Here is a 19,047-nt window from a genome sequence, read left to right as displayed (position 1 = left end):
GCTAGTTTCATGCACTTTTTAGCTAAGAAAAAGAAAGACGACTCTTGATGCACTTTCAAAAATACTTCAGCAAAGCAGCCAAAGTGTTTAAGTGAAACTTTTACCTGGTGGTTTAGTTTAATGCAACACATAGCGAAACGAAATGGGCTGAGCTCAGTAAGCATGTAATGATTACAAGTATCAGTTGACTCTTGAGCACTTGACTGATATCTCTTGTAAGTGATTAGTTGAGGAAGGTGATAGGGATCCACTTATGCCACATCAGTACACCTCCCAGGCACTCGTCTCCCCAAATCCACCTCTGATGGAAAACTGGATATTATCAGTTTCAAACCATCTGATAATTTCAGCCTTTGCCTTGTAACTTTAGAAAACCTACATTTTATAGGTGAGGGAGACTGTTAGTAGCACATAAAATCATGTTTTATACATATTGACTTTCTCAGCTATATTTGCCAATAGTTTTCTTTATTGTTGTGAATTTAATGATTGCTTGTTTTCTCCAAATTCTGAACCAGGTGACAAATGAACAGACTTGCGTGAAGCAGCATAACTGAAGAGATGCATCTAAAGGATATCGAAGGAGTGCTGCAATTTCCCTCATGGGAGGGAAGGGTGATGTGGTGAGTCCTGTCTTCCATCTTATAAAAAGCAGCACACATACATCAAATATAGACGTTTAGGTATCAAAACTGTAACTTGTACAATTCCCTGAGGAAATGACTAACAAAGACAGTGATACAAAACATTTCCCCTAAGTTTTTAAAGAGAGGTTTTATGGTAGAATTTCTTCAATGCTACAGACATGTTCTGTAAAGGTGTGGAGACCTAATCACATTGGAGTCTCACTAGTTGTACTGCAGTAAAGGGAGAAGGGACATGGACAATCATACTTCATTCTATGGAGTACAGCAACCATTAGACTTTATAACCAAAAACATAGGGATACAATAATGAGGCAATGGAAGACCAGAAAGAAAAAAAAAAAACATAATTGATTTCTTGATCATAAAGCAAAGACTAGGCAACGGTGTGAAGGTAGTTTTATCCCTCGTCAAAAACTGTTTTCAACTACGTGGCCCTTTAAAGTTACCAGACTCGAGGTACTGTTGTGAGAAGGACAAGCTGACAGCAGCGAGTTTGAGAAAACTCAGAATTCCTCTTCGGCGTTCCTGCTCCTGGAGGTCTTGAGCTGTTTGAGACGCTCGATGCACTCCTCCACACTGCGCTCGCCATGGACTTTGTTGTCCCGGGTACGAACATTCACAGTGTTACTCGTCTTCTCCTTCTCTCCCACCACTGTTCCATGCAGGAAAACGTGCAAAGGGGAAGATAAGTCAGTATTTAGCTGGACAGTGAGAAAGATCAAGATCTAGACAGTAACACACAAGTGGAGGAAGTGTATTTCCACTGACCCAGGATGAAGTTGTACTGCGCCAACTGTGCATTTCTGATCTTTTTGTTCAAAGTGCAGCCGGGGTCAAGATCCACGTCAGTCATGAGGCCGCTGTTGTGGAATTCCTGTGTGATCTGCCAGATTAACCAGAAGAACAACCTACAGTTAAGTCCACTTTAGTATGTGTTTCAAGTTAACTTATCTCTTTTAATAGACTTCTGCAAGTAGTTTTTTTTCCCCCTAATCTAAGATACTGCATGTTGGATAAATTGTCTTTGGCTGCAGTCGGCTGTCTTTTGCAGATACACAGGTAAAAACACAGGTCCCAAAAATGACTTACTAAGGTCAGTTGCCTCCTTTGTTACTTGCTGCTCAGTGTTTCATAACTGTTTTAATGTAGCTTTATAAATGATGCAAGTTCATATTAGAAAAATGAAGTTAGTCTTAAGGATGTACAACGACCGTTTGGACTAGAGATATTAGTAAAACGGTTATAAATGTGAGAAAATATACATGGAAAAAGATGAACAGTCTGGCTGAGTTTTATCTTATTTTGTTTTAAATATTTCAGGCTTTAGCCAGTGAAGCTGCAAGAGAAGGTCAAGAAGAGATGGCTGTAGCTAATGAAGAGAGAGGACCCAGCTAAAGCCGAACAGGTCAGAGGAACAGCAAAAACAGTTAGATGGATTACTATTGCAATATTTAGTCCTTTAGGAAGCTGTAGATGTGCATAGGCATTGTACACCCTTGCCACTGTCATCAGATACTGCGCCAGACAGCTGGAACACTTAACTGTAATGTTATATTGATTGTTGTTTTCATAGTATTATGATTAACCTTCCACTGATGGAAGGATTTTGAAAGTGATTTTTCTTTTCTAAATAATAGCAATAATAACATTTCCCTACCACAAAGGGGGAATAAAATAAACCAATATAAATGAACAAAAAACATTTTATCAGCCAATGCTTTAACAGTAATATGAAAAATCTCAAAATCAGGGCATCCCCACAACTACAGGATCTTACTACTGAAACAGCACATCCTGAATTAGCATCCACTTAGCATTTTATTTGTTTCAGGGTACTGCTTATACTACATCGGAAGTGAAAATCTGTAGCTGTTCGTGCTTACCTTCTGAGCATACTCTTCACAGGTTGGTCCCACAGGTACAACCATTACTTGACGAGGAGAGAGCCACAGCGGCCTAGAACAGGAAATATTTGCATTTAGTTAAGAAGAAAAGCAGGCACACACAGATATTTACACCCCAACAGAAGGGGGTACTTCTATTTCTGTCCCATAAATCAGAAAATAAACACTTCACATTACCATAACCAACTTCAAAACACAATAAATACTCAAGGTCCTCCGTTTACATACCATTTGCCTCCATAGTTTTCAGTCAGAATGGCGATCATCCTCTCTACTGATCCCAGGATGGCTCTGTGGATGATAACTGGTCTTTTCTTGTCATCACCGTCATGACTACACAATCATTGGAAGAAGAAGAAAGAAAAAAGAAAAGGACAGCAGTGATCATCTGGAGAAATCTAGTCTGAGGTGGCAACAAAAACACTTGTAGTTCTCCAACATTTTGCATATGAAGGTATATGTTTCTATCTTATTATGTTAGAGCTATGGTTTGTTTAACCTTCATCTATGCTTACAAGGGTTTACCAAACGCTATTGTGTAAATAAGGAAAGCAGAAGAGTCACCTGACAAAGGTGAGATTAAAGCGGATTGGGAGCTGGAAATCCAACTGAATTGTGGCGCACTGATGGTACCGACCGATGGCATCCTTGATCTGAATGTCGATCTGCACAAAAAGGATACACACGTTTACAGCCACCTTCTTGCTGGTTAACAGTCTGACTACATTAGTACTGCAATGCACAGTTCACCTTTGGTCCATAGAAAGCTCCATCACCTGGGTTGAGAACCCATTTCTCCCCAAAGTCATTTAAGCTGTTCTCCAGTTGCTGTAAAAAATAAACAATGCTTTGTTATAAAAGTGCTGACCAACATTTAGGTAAGTAGTGTTAAGCAAGGCTGGACATTTAGACCTGAGCTTTTCTTCACCTGGAACTAATCACTGAACTGAGAAATGTTAACATCTCAATATTTTATGGTTGCTTCTGAGAGTTAATGACGTGAGGGGAAATGTGCAGCAAACTCTGTTCCAGTGACTATGCCAAGTCGCTTTTTTGTGTATCTAATTTTCCACTTGTGTGCGTGCAAACATCATAAAAAGGCAGAGCTGAATTTAGGAAATATATTACTTACAAGCTGTAATAATTAGTTTTCCAAAAAATCATCCGTATTCTGAGAACTGTGACTGTTAATTACAGAGAGGCGCCACCATACTTAAGACAATCTCTATACTACAGTGTTTAAAATTGTCTGGCCTCTTCTGTCCATCAGCAGACTGCTAAGTCTTTAATTTTTAAATAGTTACTATGGCCACTGGATTGATTGCTAATGAAATACCATGCTATAAATAACTTTCACTATCATGGGTAATGTTCTTCTTCCAGCAGGCAAAAGATACATGTGAATACGAAGCACTGGAAAATGGGAACAGAAATTCAAAGAAGCTTATAAAATAGCCATAAAATCAGATAATTGAGAAGGACAAACAGAGAAAGTATTAGCGCATAAGTACTCTACACCTTTTCATCCATTCAGAGCCTTCCAGTAAAGGCTTTCCAGATTAATGTGCATGTGTCAATGCTATTGATAAAATAAAGCAATACGGCATCTTATCCTAACAACTGTCATTAAACACTGATTCTTCAGTTCCATCCATTGGACTCAAAGCTGGCTCAGGAAGCAGAGTGTTGGTGTAGAGAACCGAATAAAACCACTAAAAGGCCCATGTAATAAGACTCATTATGACTCACTTTACCTTACTCCCTCTTTTTGATACTTTGATAAAGCATCTTTATTCTCCAGTGACACTTGGTGTGACTATTGTTCACACTATAAAGTAAAAACAAGGTATTCCGATTACCTTCTCTGCTTGTTCCCAGACCTCTGGATCCCCCAGGAACTTCTCTGGTCTTGTGGAAAGGTTGAGTTTAAAAGTGAAGCCAAACACTTCATACACAGTCCGCAGGAAGTCCAGACAGCCCTTGATCTCCTCCTCAATCTGGGGTCAAAAGGAAAATGTTACAGAATTTTTATCAGCCATCTGCACACAGCTGCAAATTTCATTTGTGGTTTAATGTGAGTTAATCTTTGTTTCAGTATTACTAAATAACAAAATTCAGAAAAGTTATAAAAAGATGACATTTAATTCGATGATGAAAAGCTAAGTTTTAGGCAGACTTTAAAGCTATTGGAAACTTTGGATGTGAAAAAGGATATAAAACACTGAAGATCTGATAAAAAAAAACAGGTCTACAACAGGTAATTCTCACTTTTAGTCACTTAACGTGGTCCACCAACTGGAGTTGCTGCCTCTAAAATTAACAGCATATATAATTTTGTATCCTGTGCAGTCTTCTTTATAGTATTGGTTTGAATTTTATAAATAACAAAATGTAATGTTTTCTTACAGTTAGAATTAATAAATAAATACTTTCAGTACAAATTTCAAGTAATTAACCATCCAATTCACTGCCATTACTAATAAAGAGAAAACAAAATCTGTGGGATGCTGGCTGCAAGTTGCCATTTCTGTATGTTTGACTTGACAAAATGTATGCATTGTTTCTTACCTGGTCCATGGAGCAGAAGATGTGAGCATCATCCTGCTGGAAGCGACGGACTCGGGTGAGACCAGTCAGGGCTCCGGACAGCTCGTTCCTATGCAGGACGCCAAAGTCAGCCATCCGAAGGGGCAGCTCTCTCCAGGAACGCGGCCGGTGATCAAACATTAAACTGGTGCAAAAAAAAAAAAAAAAAAGTTAAAAATATGCAGACACGGTGCCAACAACTAACCTTCTTTACTGCTTCAATACTAGTGTGAAATAAAAAATTCAATATTTGATTAAATCTACATTCAAAACTTCAACCAGCTCAATTATCATTTCACTATGATCTCTTACTGTGTGGACAGCAAAAAGATTGAAAGAGAAGAAGGAGATAAAAGATTTGAATACAAAGAACTGCAGTCTGGCTCTTTACTGCAATGCAGCATTCAGCACTAAATTGAACTAGGTCACTCAGCAACTGAAACATGGCAAGAGAATCAGTCAATTACAAGCCGAGTTGAACTGGATGACAAACTACTGTAGCAGTGCAATATAAAGCTATTTCAGGAAAACTGAGTCAAACTCTTATAAAGCTTTTCAAGTGTGGTAAAAGATTTCTTTGGTGCGCCTCTTTGTCATGGTGCTGTTAGAATTTTTATTGTTGGATATTAAACTGAATATTGTACTGGGGTTTGTCTACACATGTAATGCCAGCAGTTCTGCTTCCAAAAAACATTATTTTACTGATTATAGACAGAATTCTGACCAGAATATTTATTCATTCAACATTATTGTAAGACTTCTTTTACAGTGTTTAATAAAACAGGTATGTGCGTTGGTGTTGTATGTTTGTTTTCTAGCTTAAATGAAAACCAAACTTTCAAAACAACTCTGAGTGTAAATAGAGGCCTCACCAGTGTCCAGGGCAGTTCATGGGTTTAAGGGCAAAGGTCTCCTTCTCAACCTCGAAAGAGAACATGTTCTCACTGTAGTGCTGCCAGTGGCCTGAGGTCTGCCACAGTTTGCTGTTGTAGATGTTGGGTGTTACAACCTCCTGGAATCCCCTCTTCCTGTACTCACTCTGTCAGACACAGAACAAGATTTTCTCACTTTTCAGTTTGTTTACTTATTACAAGAAAATCAGCTTCATAATACTATCTACACATACCAATTACAAACCATTTCTTTTAACACCCTAGGAATCTCACATATGTCGTACATAACTTCTAAAACATTCAGAACTCTAACCAAACGCAGAGATTTAAAAAAAGCAAACTACCTGAGAATGTTTATAGCAATGCATATTCACTTCCTTGTCTGTTTACAGTGAGGGAATGACATATTTGATCCTCTGCTGATTTTGTACATTTGCCCACTGACAAAGAAATATAATTTTTATCGTAGGTTTATTTTAACAGTTAGAGAAAAGCATTTTTAACAAGTAAAATAGGTATCTAACCCCTTTGCAAAACATGACTTAGCACTTGGTGGCAATCACAGAGGTCAGACGTTTCTTATAGTTGGCCACCAAGTTTGTACATATCTCAGGAGGGATTTTGTCTCATTCCTCTTTGCAGATCCTCTCCAACTCATTAAGGTTTTGAGGCTGATTGAACTCGAACCTTCAGCTCCCTCCACAGATTTTCTTTGGGATTAAGGTCTGGAGACTGGCTGGGCCACTCCAGGACCTTAATGTGCTCTTGAGCCACTCCTTTGTTGCCTTGGTTTTGTTGGAGGTTCTCAAGATATGATGATCCACTGCCTCATCCATCATCCATTTGCTGTGTTGCAGTTGTCCTCTCCCCTTAGCAGAAAAACATCCCTAAAGCATAATGTTTCCACCTCCATGTTTGATGGTGGGGATGGTGTTCTTGAGGTCATAGGCAGCATTCCTCCTTCTCATCTGACCACAACACTTTCACCTAGTTCACCTCTGAATTTCTTGGTGAATATGGTCCTAGCTGCCATGAGATCATTGCCAAGGTCCTCCCGTGTAGTCCTGGACTGATTCCTCACTGTTCTCATGACCATTGAAACTCCACAAGGTGAGTTCTTCATGAGATCTTTCATTTGCGAATGACTGCACTGTCACCTTCTCACCAAGCTGCTTGGTGATGGTCTCGTAGCCCATTCCAGCCTTGTGTAGGTCTACAATCTTGTCCCTGACATCTTTGGACAGCTCTTTGGTCTTGGCCATGACCGAGAGGTAATGAGCTGAGATTAGGAGCACTCAGCGTGTTTAAGAGACGCCTGGCAGGCAGAAATCTTGCATATTCTTCAAATACTAATTAAAATGCAATCAATTTATAACTTTTTTGAAATGTGTTTCTCTGGATTGTTTTATTGTTCTGTCTCTCACTGTTAAAATAAACCAACCATTCAAATCATAAACTGATCATGTCTTTGTCAGTGGGTAAATGTACAAAATCAGCAGGGGATCAACTACTTTTTTCCCCCTCACTGTATATATTATGACAGGGATTAGAGGAAGCCACAAGGAAAATATTGTAATTTTATAGAGCTTTATTGCACCTTAGGCTGGCATCTTTTGTTTGATATCAATTTAAAAATTTAAACCAGAAAGCTGACAGCAAAGATAAATCTATTTGTTTTCAATCTTGACAGTCATGTACACTATGAATACAGTAAATTTGAGGTGCTTTGTTGTTTGTACATGCAGATCTGTTTTTAAGCACATTTCTTTACTCAAAACCTCCTTCATCAGAAATCCATTTAAATAAAATTACTTCCAATGTGAACTGCGTTTTGACTGTACTGACTAAAAACAAATAAAGTGAATGATTAAAAAACATTTAAGAGTTTGTGGCCCTTCAACTAGAGCAGGTATAATATAGTATTTCTTCAGTGCTGTCGATCTCATCTGCCTTATGTTTCAGTTTATTCCACTATTGATAATAAGTAAGTTTGCATTTAGTAAGTTTAGTTAAGTTCAAACTACTCAGAGCTTCTATCACCAGGTCAATAATGAGAAATGTTATATTGAGTATAAATTAGACGCATCACCATCTATTTACAGTCTGAGGGCATTGATATGGATCTGCATTTTATTTTATTTTATGTTTTTTATAATACATTTTCTCATAGTTTAAAAAAAACAAAAAAACATTTTATATGGACAGCTCCTGATTTCTGAGATTTGATTGATTAGCCCTTAGTTTATTGGTTACAAAATTATGACCACGCTATATTAACATAATACCAAATCTGTCTTGCTTTACTGCATAAGAGAATGTGATTTTAAACTGTGGCAATATACCTGGTGAAATAAAAATCCATTATCATCAGTCAGACCATCTATTGGTACAAAGCAGTTCTTTCCTCCTCCCCAGGTCTCTCTGCAAATTTAAAGTTTCTGCTTTGTAACCTCTCTCTTCTTGTATCCTAAAGTTTAAAGTGAGATCACAGCAATTATTCACTGCAGGTCTGACAGCTCTCACTTACTCTGATGAACTCAATCAGGGTGTTATAGATGAAGGCTCCCTTAGGAAGGAAGAAGCAGCTCCCTGGACTCAGGTCATGGAAAAAGAACAGGTCCTGCTCCTGAAAGAAACAAAGAAAGGCTTTCTATTGTAATTGAAAATTAAAAGAATCACCACTCAGGCCAAACTGGTTTTAATTTGAAGTATTGCAACAGCTCATCACTGATTTAATGTAAGGAGTGTTTGCCTAACAATGTGTTGTCTCCTGTTCAGCTTGTTCCCTCCACCCCAAACCTGAACAACACACCCCGAACAGTCTAATCCATGTAAACAATGTGTCACTGTAAAGAAAGTGGGAGTGACATGGGTTAATTTTGTCATGATTAACAGCTGAAAATGAATCATGGGTAATTTTTAGAATCATGTGAACCTCACCATTTCTTCTTGGATTGATGTGCAAATTACATCTAAACAACTTCACAGTAATTTACCAAGTAAGTGATACTTTCTCAAGCACAAAAAAGAAAAGCTTCTCTTGACTGTACTGCACCAAGTGTTCTAATTTCACACTCGTGTGACTTTTCCAACGTCATACACACATCAAACCCAATCGTGGATCGGATCTGTATTTCATGACAATTGTTTTTAGTAAGATCAACACTCAACCTCTGCAGCTTTATAGACTAAACAGAAACATCATTGCAATGCAAATAACCTACAGTACCTTCACAAAGACTAAAACCTAAAATTTTAGAATGAATATCACTATTAACTTTATCGCTAACCAACAGCTTTGCACTGCAGTTCATACCCGGCCCAGTTTGCGATGATCTCTGTTCTTGGCTTCCTCTTGAAACTTCTCCCATTCTTTCAGCATTTTGGGGTCAGGAAAGGAGATCCCATAAATCCTCTGGAGGGTTTCCATGTCTGCCTTCCCTTCCCAGTAGGTAGACGAATTCTAGCACACCACAAAAAAAGTATGATAGATTTCTTCATTCTTTTAGGTGCATTAAATCCATTGAGAATAAAATATGAGGCAACTCTGCTCTAAAAACAGGGACAAATGTGCTCACTGCCGGGCACTCAGGACACAGACAACACAGTGGAATGCCTGGTTTAACCAACAATAAATCCACATATAAAATAACAACTTGTTCACTGTATATAATGCACCACTGAAAACAAAAGACTCACCTTGTGGATCTTTAATGACTTGATTTTCCCAGTGTGTCTCACATGAGGGCCCCGACAAAGGTCAATTAATGGTCCACATCTGAAATGCCAAAAATTCTAAGTATTTAATTTTTTATGCTAAACACAATAAGCAGTTGCTACATTTGCCATAAATACACACATTTTTAAAATAAAATGCTTCCATAGTTTTTAAAAAACTGTTACTCAAACAAAAATATTTGTTGGGGACCATGTTGAATTGTGTATTTAGTGGGACTGATGATTTCTGGCACGGTATGATCAGTTGTTGGCTCTGGCATTTTCATGAAGACTTAGTAAATATAGAGAAAAAGATGAGAATTTCCCTAAAAATATAATTTTAAGATAAAACCTTTTATATGTTCATGCTTAATCTGGACTCACCTGTACACTGTGGTAGTGGGAGTGGTGACTTTCTCATTCAGAATGCGGCACTTAAACTTGTTGTACTGTGAAGGACAGGAGGTGATTTTAACGTCCTAATTTTCGCCATATTTTTCTGCTCTATATATACACCTATACATATATTCACATACCTTAAACATTTCCAGCAGAGTTTCCTTTGTTATCTCCAACCTCTCAAACGCCTGCTTCTCCTTGATGATTTTCTTGCACAAGTTTTCCAGACCTGGAAAGTCATTGCTCGACACACCCCTGTCCAAAACATCAAAAGATAAACAAAACACCGTCAGTATAACCAACAATAACCTTTTCACCTAGTAAGCTGCAATAATACGCAAAATGTCTACCATGCTAAATTTAGTCTCCCACAGTTTCCAGAGGGCACTGCGGATGTGACCAGACCTTCTGTCTACCAATGAAATTATTTGACTTCCAGAAACAGATAACCTCTGCCAAGCATGAGCAAATACATTTAAGTCCTTGGCTTTAGGGCTTGAACAATGTCAAAACGTCCTTGCAAAAGAACGGTCTTGAAGAATTCCATTAGCATAAATGACTTCATTAGGGAGGATGTAGAATTAATTAGACAGCGCTCCTCACACTCTCCTGAAGCAGGGACAAATACACCTATTTAAGAGAAAGGTCAAGTGACAAACTTGTTTACATGGGAGAAGTGTTCGAATTTCTGAGAGTGCCTCAATACATTCTAAAATTTTGCCGAAATCATCTCTAGTGTTGTGTTTCAACTAAATATACTGATTAGCCAAAACATTATGAACACCTCTGCCCTTTTTGTTCTTTGAAAGCCTATAAAACTCTCTCGGCCCGCCAACGCATGGACACCAACACAAAAGCAGCACATCCTTTAAATCTTCCTACATTACGAGGTGCAGCACTCCATGAGCCTTGCTGACAGAGATGCTCTGACTCAGCTTTTCAGCTATAATAATTTGGCCTTAATCAAAGTGGCTGATGTTTTTACACCTTCCCATTTCCACTGCTTCCAACACACTGATGACTAGAAACGACTGCTTGCTTTCTGTCTAAAAGCTGGTCTGATACTGTGGGGTGTTTATTTATCCTGTATTGTACAAGATAAAATGTTAACTTGCAATACAAGTTCAGATGCTGTAGGTTCTTTGCTCACACTGTACTGTAAATCTATCTGCCTTAATGTGGAGCTCACACTGAACACAGGCAAAGAGCCCTCAGTTAGGTTTGATAAGTAATTTTCCAAAGAAGATTATTCAAACAATGTGTCCTCACGGTTAACAAAAAAACAAAAAATGAAGTATTAATTTTTCTGATTCTACAAAGAAAGAAGAACAAGACGTCTGAAAGATTCAAACACTGCTATATGTCCAGTCTTCAGTTTTAGCCACAACATAGTGAAAATTACTTCAGTAACATTTAAAAAATGTGGATATGCCAGAGAGCCAAATGGTCATTTGGAAGCAGATCAGATGGTTCAGATGATTAAACACAGGCTGGGACCCTGCATATAAAACAACAGCAAACTGGGCAAAATTCAGTGAGATTCTAAAATTAGCTGGTCAGGGCTAGAATCAGGTCAAATCCATACAGCATCTGCCTGGCTGAAATATCCCAAGCCTATTCCAGAGATAATGAACATTATTCGCTTAATATGTGCGATGTTTTGCCTCATTGCTGTACTTTGTTTTCTAGTCTTGCTGGCAGATAAAAAAAGACATTATTTCAAATCCACCCCCAAGAGAAATGCAGTTAGACGGCATTAGTGTCATTACAATCCACCTGTTTTATGTTAATTATCCTTCTCAGACAGTGAACCAGACAGACAGCTACTAATCCTTGACATATGCACCAAAATAACACTTGTTGTGATTTAAGCAACTAATTATACAAACAAACAAAACAAAATATGTGCAACTCACTCATTGTTCTCCAGGAACATGTCATAGTAGAAGCCATTCTCGATGGGTGGACCATAGCAGAGGCAACCCCCATATACTCTTTCCATGGCTTCACCCAAGATATGGGCACTGGAATGCCAGTAAACCTAATAAACAAAAAACAGACTCTCTCTTTAGCAAAATATGAGCATTTGAGTATTTGCCTTTGTGTCCATTTAGGATGTAAACTTTGACTGTACTGGAAAAAAAGGATAGCTGTCCTTAATGTCAGTGATATTACACTAAACGGTAACCTTCATTCATACATTAGGCTATAAAATTGCTTAATTTGCTTAAGACTGACAAAATATCTGTGATGTCACAAATTATGTTGATATTGTACATACCCTAATTTTAATTTTAAGCTGAGCATAGATAAACTTTCGTTGTAGTTTCACACAAAACAGTAATGTAAAATATTCTCAAAACCTATTTTTGTTATTAAAACCATAAAAATCAGCAAAACATACAAAATCTAATGACAAAAACAAAGGAACAAAAGGAAAATGAACCGACTAAGACATTCAAATATCTTTCAGCACTAAACAGTGTTGTTTGACAAATGATCTTCAGGTAAAATATTCAGTCTTTTGTAAAGATAATAACACTGAAAATGTGCTTTTATTTTAGGGACAAGTCTCATTATTTTCCAAGAGAGACAAGTTGCTGTCACTTTTACAGACAGTATATAATTGTTGCAGTGTTTTATGTTGTCACGTCTCCTTTTATTGTCTTTGCAGCAGACTCTGAGTAGATGACAGAGCTTTGAGCTATATTACCAACTGTAAATGTACCAAACATCATTTTAACCTTGCCTGCTCAGGTCAAATTCAACCCTTCAGTATGTTCTGGACAGTAGCCATCAGATTTGTTGAAATATATTATTTTGAATATTGAATCTGCAAAAATGTTTGTAGACTACAAGGCTGTATTTTGTTTATTATACAATAGGGACAATTATTATTACAAATAAAACAAAGGTTTCTAGCATGTCAGAAATATTGTCATGCTGCTCTCTCAGAGCAAGGTTCACACATTGGCACTTGAGTATAATGTTTAACATGACTTTACAAAACTGCATATTTTCCTCTTTGGATCCAAATGAACACTTATTTACACTGTATATACACGTATGCACACTGTCGAAGAATGGGGCTGAATTGTACTTACAGCTTGAGCTTCCTCATCATCAAACTTTAGCAACTGAAGACTACAGTCATCTTCCAGAGGTCGGTCCAGGTCCCACACACCGTTGTTCACTTTGGCAATCACTGTGTTGTCGGCAAGGCCTTGACTGAACAAAAAAACAAAGCAAAAAGTATATTAAATGGAAGGTACACAAAAGCAGGAAGTATATTTTGAGATTCTTCATTTATATTTTATATCAATTCAAGTACACTTGAAACAGAACAGAGTGTAATGTTCTGGTAGAGACCATCTAGATGCTTAAGAATAGTGACTAAAACCAAATCTATTACATTAACTTGTATTGTGTCTTTTATAAAAAATCAGCAACAACAAAACAACAAATTTTAACAACAAAAATTCAACTATGTCATTACAGTGGCAATACGTAAGATACCAAAACCCTTCTATTTATGGTACTGATACCTGCTAATGGAATCTAGGTTTATTATCGTGAACTGATCATGTGATATTAATGTCATCGACAGTCATGTTAGGCTCCCAAAGTACAGGTTGTTTTGCTAGACCTACAGACCCAGTGTGATTCTTGACCTACAATTCAAAACACTCCAGTTAGATACAACAACACTGCCAATAATTGCAGTGTTTGTTCACAGAGTGGGTGGTGGACAACTCAACACAACAAGCAAACAACAATGCAATCCAGTGGGTGGAGAAGGTATGGTGCAAGAGTGACACGAGGATTTGGTGCGATTTTGACGTCTGTATATAATAAGACTATGTGTGCAGACTTAGTAACAGAAGCCATTCCTGTTTGGTAAGCTTCCCATCAGCATAAAATGGTCTTCAAATGTCAATAATATTCAAATATTTTTGGGGCAATTTATTGTCCAACACAAGTAGATATAATGACAGGCCATCTCTATGATGACAGGTTTTTTTGTTTGTTTTCTTGGACTCTACTTCTATTACAAGTGGATGTTGTAGAGCCTTTTAGGTTCTCCTACTGTAGTTGCATTACAAGAAAGTGAGATGTCAAATTTGATAGGCAACAACTGTATCGCACAGAATAGCAATCTCATCATACACTGACCTGATTCCACAGGCCACCTGGTAAGGTGTGGTCTTCCAAGACTCAGCTTCCACCACTTTTCCATCAGGAAGAGTCACCTTGATGGGGCGGCTATCCTTTGCTGCCCTCTCAGCCATCAGAGCATCATGCTCAGCTTTCAGTTTTTTGTACAAGTTAAGTCGCTCATCTATGTACCCAGGGGGTGGGGACATCTGGACCGAAACAAAATGAGCATGGGTAAATGTAGTACAGTGGATAATAAAGTCAGTGTGTATAGATTTAATCTGTAAAAAAACACTAGTTTCAGTGTGTGATATTCAATATCTTTGATATTTTCTTACACCCCTTGGCAGGACATCACAAAAATCACAAATGGACAACCATGTTTAATCATGAACCTGTTGATTGATGTGTGACCATGCAATGACAGAGAAACTTGACATATAGGATTTATCTTCTTGAAAAACAAGAAATAAAAATGACGTCTTATAATGTCAAATATCTACTTCCTGACAGTAAGGCTCCTCACCTCAGACCTGCCTCCAGAGTCTCCACTTTTACCCTTCTTCTTTCCTCCATCTTTGCTGCTTTCAGCTGCCCCCTGTCCAAGAATCACATCACATTTAATTATTTCTAGACATAACGGAATACAAAGCTAGTTTAGACACTTACAAACGTTTAAACAAGTACACTGATACAAACCACATATTACCTCTTCACAAAAAGCAAAGGCACACCCCTAACTTATTTAATGCTTGTTAATAATAGAAACATGCACAGCTAATATTAGCCAAAGGACAGCAGTCACACTATACAAACATTTTATTTTAAAGATGCATACTTCAATGTTAGTTATACATGCTGAGAATATGAGACAAGAAACAAAACGTACTGAGGTAAATCCATGATACAGAGGATTCATGATTATTCCACCTGGCAGAGCGCTCCAAGTTACAATAATGAAAGTTATTATTAGAAATCTGCTGAAGTATAAACCCGATTTAATAGTGGGTATGTGCCGATTTGAAAAGCAAACATACGTTATTGATGAAGTGCAGTTTGTATTAGTTTTAAATATGGGCAAGCCTCCGGAAAAGAAACTGAACTAGAAATAGTTAGATTTTTTCATGGGAATTTGGTGCAAAGCTTTCTCCACAGCCATACAGAGCAGTACGTGTACAATCTAACATTGCGTTAGTCAAACCACATCAACTCATTGGTCTCGTTTAATTGCACTATCACACAATTTACGGACCAAACTAATTAAAATACAAATTAAAGCAATACTTCTGTTACCTTGACAGTAACATTTCAGATAAAATGCATTAAAAGCTAGCTAGCCCTAACGTTAGCACCGCATTGCACGGTGGCTAAGCTAAATGACAGCATGCCTCTGACTAGTTAGCTGCTAGCTGGCTAATATGACTTAAATATGCCCGTGGCAAAAGTGGAACATCACCTTTTTTCTCTCGTCGACTTGCAACTCGCTCATTTTCTCCACGACAGCTTGTTCTGCCATAACAAGTGAAAAGTTACCTCACTTGGAGAGATAACTTGAGCAAAGTTGGAGCAGTGAGTGCCGGGTGAAGGCTGATGACGTTTCCCGGATATTGCGATTCTGATGCAACATTACCTTCCTGGAGTGGGTGGAGCTTCGTCTGACAGATGGTGACGTCAACTGTTGTTAGTTAGATTATTTCCTAAACACTTTAAAATGCTGTTAACCTAAATAAATATATAAAATATAAGCATTTACATCAGAATAATCCAGTCTAGCCCATCACGTTCTCAAAATACTTGCACAGGTTTTAATAGGCACCAAAATAATACACAGCATGATTTGTTTTCTAATAGTGCTTAATTTCAGTTTTTCATTGTAGTGTAAAGTGGAACTTCTGAATGTTTCTGAATCACTTTTCTCATTTTTGCAACAACTCTAAATGTAATAAAATTGTATTAGAAAATAAAATCTAATGATCAGGGCAGCAGCCGTGTCTTAAGAATGAGAATATATGCAAACACACCTCCCAGTAATTATATAAGAATAAAGGAAATGTTTCAGTAGTTGGTATTGATATTTTAGGGAACTATAATGAAAGTCAAAATTGACTCCACTGTCAGATAGTATATTCTCATGGAAAAATAATAGATGTGCCCACGTATTTGTCTTTTGTCTGACAGTATAGAACATTATGTACATAGTAAGTTTTAAAATATTGAGACCAGTCTATATTATATCTATTAGACATAATACTGAGAAAATGACCTCAGTGTTCTCAGTGCTACAGCCCTCATACCAATCATCATCAACATCCTAGCAAAAGGGGCCAGGAGGTTTCTGTTTAGCGAGCAATCACTCATACTTTGTTCCGAAACACAATCTGCCCTCTCTGTGTCTGCGGTCTTAACAGTGTTTGTGTATGAGAGAGTGATTTTTGGCAATATCTGGATGCTGGTTCTGTTTTTCTGTTTGTTTGTTACACAAATCATTCTCAGAGCAGAGTTGTAATTTAAATTAGTAGAGCCATGTCTGTGCAAGTTGAGCATTTTATTTCACAGTTTAACACATCTTCAACCAGAGAGGTGACTTGAATAAATGAAATCTCCTCTCACTGTGTTCGACGCCCCGGCCGGTGGCACATGCACAAATATTTTCTGAGATTAATAAAAACGATATTTTTGTTTTTGATTCACATTTGAGCTGTTCAGAGTCAGTTTATGCCTGTGGAACGGGCATACTGAAACTGAAACTACTGGAGTACTTTAAATACTCTCAAACTGACATGAGAAACATGGTGTACTGTATAGGCATTATGAAATCATCACTTATAAGGGGGCATAAATAATTTCTTTTATTTAGTTAAAGTATGATTTCCTGCTGAGCATCAAGTGATTTCTATCCATCATCCCATTGCTCTTGAGGCTCACAGCCACACGGTTGTCACCTAGTTTTACAGTCGTCCAGGCAGGAATACTTATGAATATAAGATTTGTGAAGTGGAAAGAAAAGAAAAAGGAGGGAGATCTCCTCAGTCTAAAATCCATAAGCAAACCGAGGTGATGATACCTACTGTACTGTTCTGCCACAGTTTCTGCTGAAGATTCAGTTGCTAGTAGCAACCACTACTTGCACAGTTGCATAGCAGTTGCTGTTTAACCCACGAGTTCACCATTTTGTCTATATCTATGATCTGGGACCAAGCAAATATTTGCAGGTATCTTCTATTTACTGCAGAAGTAATTTCTTGAGAGATACTCATAGGCCTATCGGACCTGTTACAGTACACTGGCCACGGTTGTTGCTAAAGCTGTGTCCAGTCAGTCAGTGTTGGTAAGAATTATAAGAAGCAGAGTTAACCCAAGCCTCCACCTTGTTATTTATATTTGAGAGATCTGTATGATTTCTGACCCTCTGAGTACAAGTGGGACATATGTGTCCGTACACATTTGTAAGTACAAATGTCTGTGTAAAATTGACATATTAATATGCACGTGTATCACTGCTCTTTACATTTAAACAGTATGAATAAATTAATAAAACCTAGTTATTTCCCATATATGCTGAAATCTTTTCCATCCCAGGCTGTCAGACACTGACTCCTTGTCAAGACCTCTGGTGTGAACTTTGAACGTAGCAAACAGCCTGTTTAGGCTGATTATGTGCTACAGAGTAAGAGCAAACAAACATGGAATAATGTCTCATCTCCAAGTCAGAATAAGAAATGTTTTCTTCTCCATCCCATTCTGTCGACCTGAATGTACTTTATTGCTGTTATTACTTTAATCGATGTATTGTTGCTATGGGCACATGCTGTATGTATGTCACGTCTTTATTTCTTCCTGGCTTGAGAAACAATTCATTATATTCTATTTCTGTTACAAACAAACTTTCCTGTTACTGTACTCATTTATTTTTACTGTTCATTGGGTCTAACTGTTGTATTGTACGTTGTTTCTGATTTGTTAAAAAACGTGTGAGTTTGTTGTCCAACACTGCTTCACAGTTGTTTTCAGCAGAAACTACAAAGGTCAAATGCTGTAGCCCTTATTAGAGGTGTGTTTAGCTTGCTGAACAGTACCCACCTGAATAGAGAGGCGAGAAAGGCCATGTGTTTTAATTTCTTGCATGAGAAAACTAATGATGTTGAACGCTCAAATGAAATCTCAGTGTGTGATGGCATGAGAGCATGTGTTCTTTGTTTGGTGTAAACTTTTGTTAGTTCGTAAAGCATGCAATGCAGGTAGATAAGGACTACCCAGCTGAAATTGAATGCTCTCACTGTAGTTATTGGTTGCTATAGTTGTACTTGTACTCAGTACTCAGTTTTGTATAGCTTGATAAGAAGTCTTTATAGAAATAAATTATTTTGTTGAAATTCAACATGTGAATCTTTTTTTCTTTTTACTCTAGTCACACAAACATTTGTTCCCTTGTGTGGAGCTTAATTTATTTTAATTGATTTTCATACTACAGAAACCTAATTTTTAAAACCTTATTCTTGGTGTGCTTTGGTCACATGTCCAATGTATTCATTATAGAGTACTGCAATGTTTTTTAATCCTTAATCAGATGAACCAATTTACAAGCATCGTTTACACTTGCAATGCATACATAATGAAAATAACAAAGAACAGAATAGTCTTGTCCCTGATTAGAATCGTATCTTGATTGCACTGCTTACTGAGAGAGTATCTGGGGTTATGTTTGTCCTGTTTTGTTTTTTTTTCTGCCTTGGTTGAAAGCGTGAG

General features: G+C 37.6%; 1 protein-coding gene across 1 annotated transcript; it reads right to left on the bottom strand.

Annotated features, from left to right (window-relative positions):
* Positions 1-447: 447 nt before the first annotated feature.
* tars1 (threonyl-tRNA synthetase 1) lies at positions 448-15,905 on the bottom strand. Its single transcript, XM_026343106.1, has 19 exons — positions 15,758-15,905; positions 14,828-14,899; positions 14,320-14,510; positions 13,251-13,374; positions 12,063-12,187; positions 10,284-10,401; positions 10,132-10,196; positions 9,730-9,808; positions 9,347-9,493; positions 8,558-8,656; positions 6,010-6,176; positions 5,120-5,282; positions 4,411-4,548; positions 3,302-3,379; positions 3,116-3,216; positions 2,780-2,884; positions 2,531-2,603; positions 1,416-1,530; positions 448-1,299 (listed from the first exon to the last, which is right to left on the bottom strand). Exons 1-19 carry the CDS (start codon positions 15,815-15,817, stop codon positions 1,151-1,153), a joined length of 2,169 nt encoding a protein of 722 aa, XP_026198891.1. The 5' UTR covers positions 15,818-15,905; the 3' UTR covers positions 448-1,150.
* Positions 15,906-19,047: the final 3,142 nt, after the last annotated feature.

Source organism: Anabas testudineus, chromosome 9 (genome assembly GCF_900324465.2).
Source record: "Anabas testudineus chromosome 9, fAnaTes1.2, whole genome shotgun sequence".
NCBI lineage: Eukaryota > Metazoa > Chordata > Actinopteri > Anabantiformes > Anabantidae > Anabas > Anabas testudineus.
This window is presented reverse-complemented; position numbering and strand designations above follow the sequence as displayed.

What these genes read in the sequence shown, in the direction of transcription:
- tars1 (XM_026343106.1), bottom strand. Translation starts at nt 15,817, where the DNA reads ATGGCAGAACAAGCTGTCGTGGAGAAAATGAGCGAGTTGCAAGTCGAC. An exon ending in CCCTGATTGAGTTCATCAGA is followed by an intron (nt 6,177 to 8,557) that starts GTAAGTGAGAGC and finishes TGTGTCTGACAG; the next exon opens with AGTGAGTACAGGAAGAGGGG. An exon ending in GCAGTACAACTTCATCCTGG is followed by an intron (nt 1,300 to 1,415) that starts GTCAGTGGAAAT and finishes TGCATGGAACAG; the next exon opens with TGGTGGGAGAGAAGGAGAAG.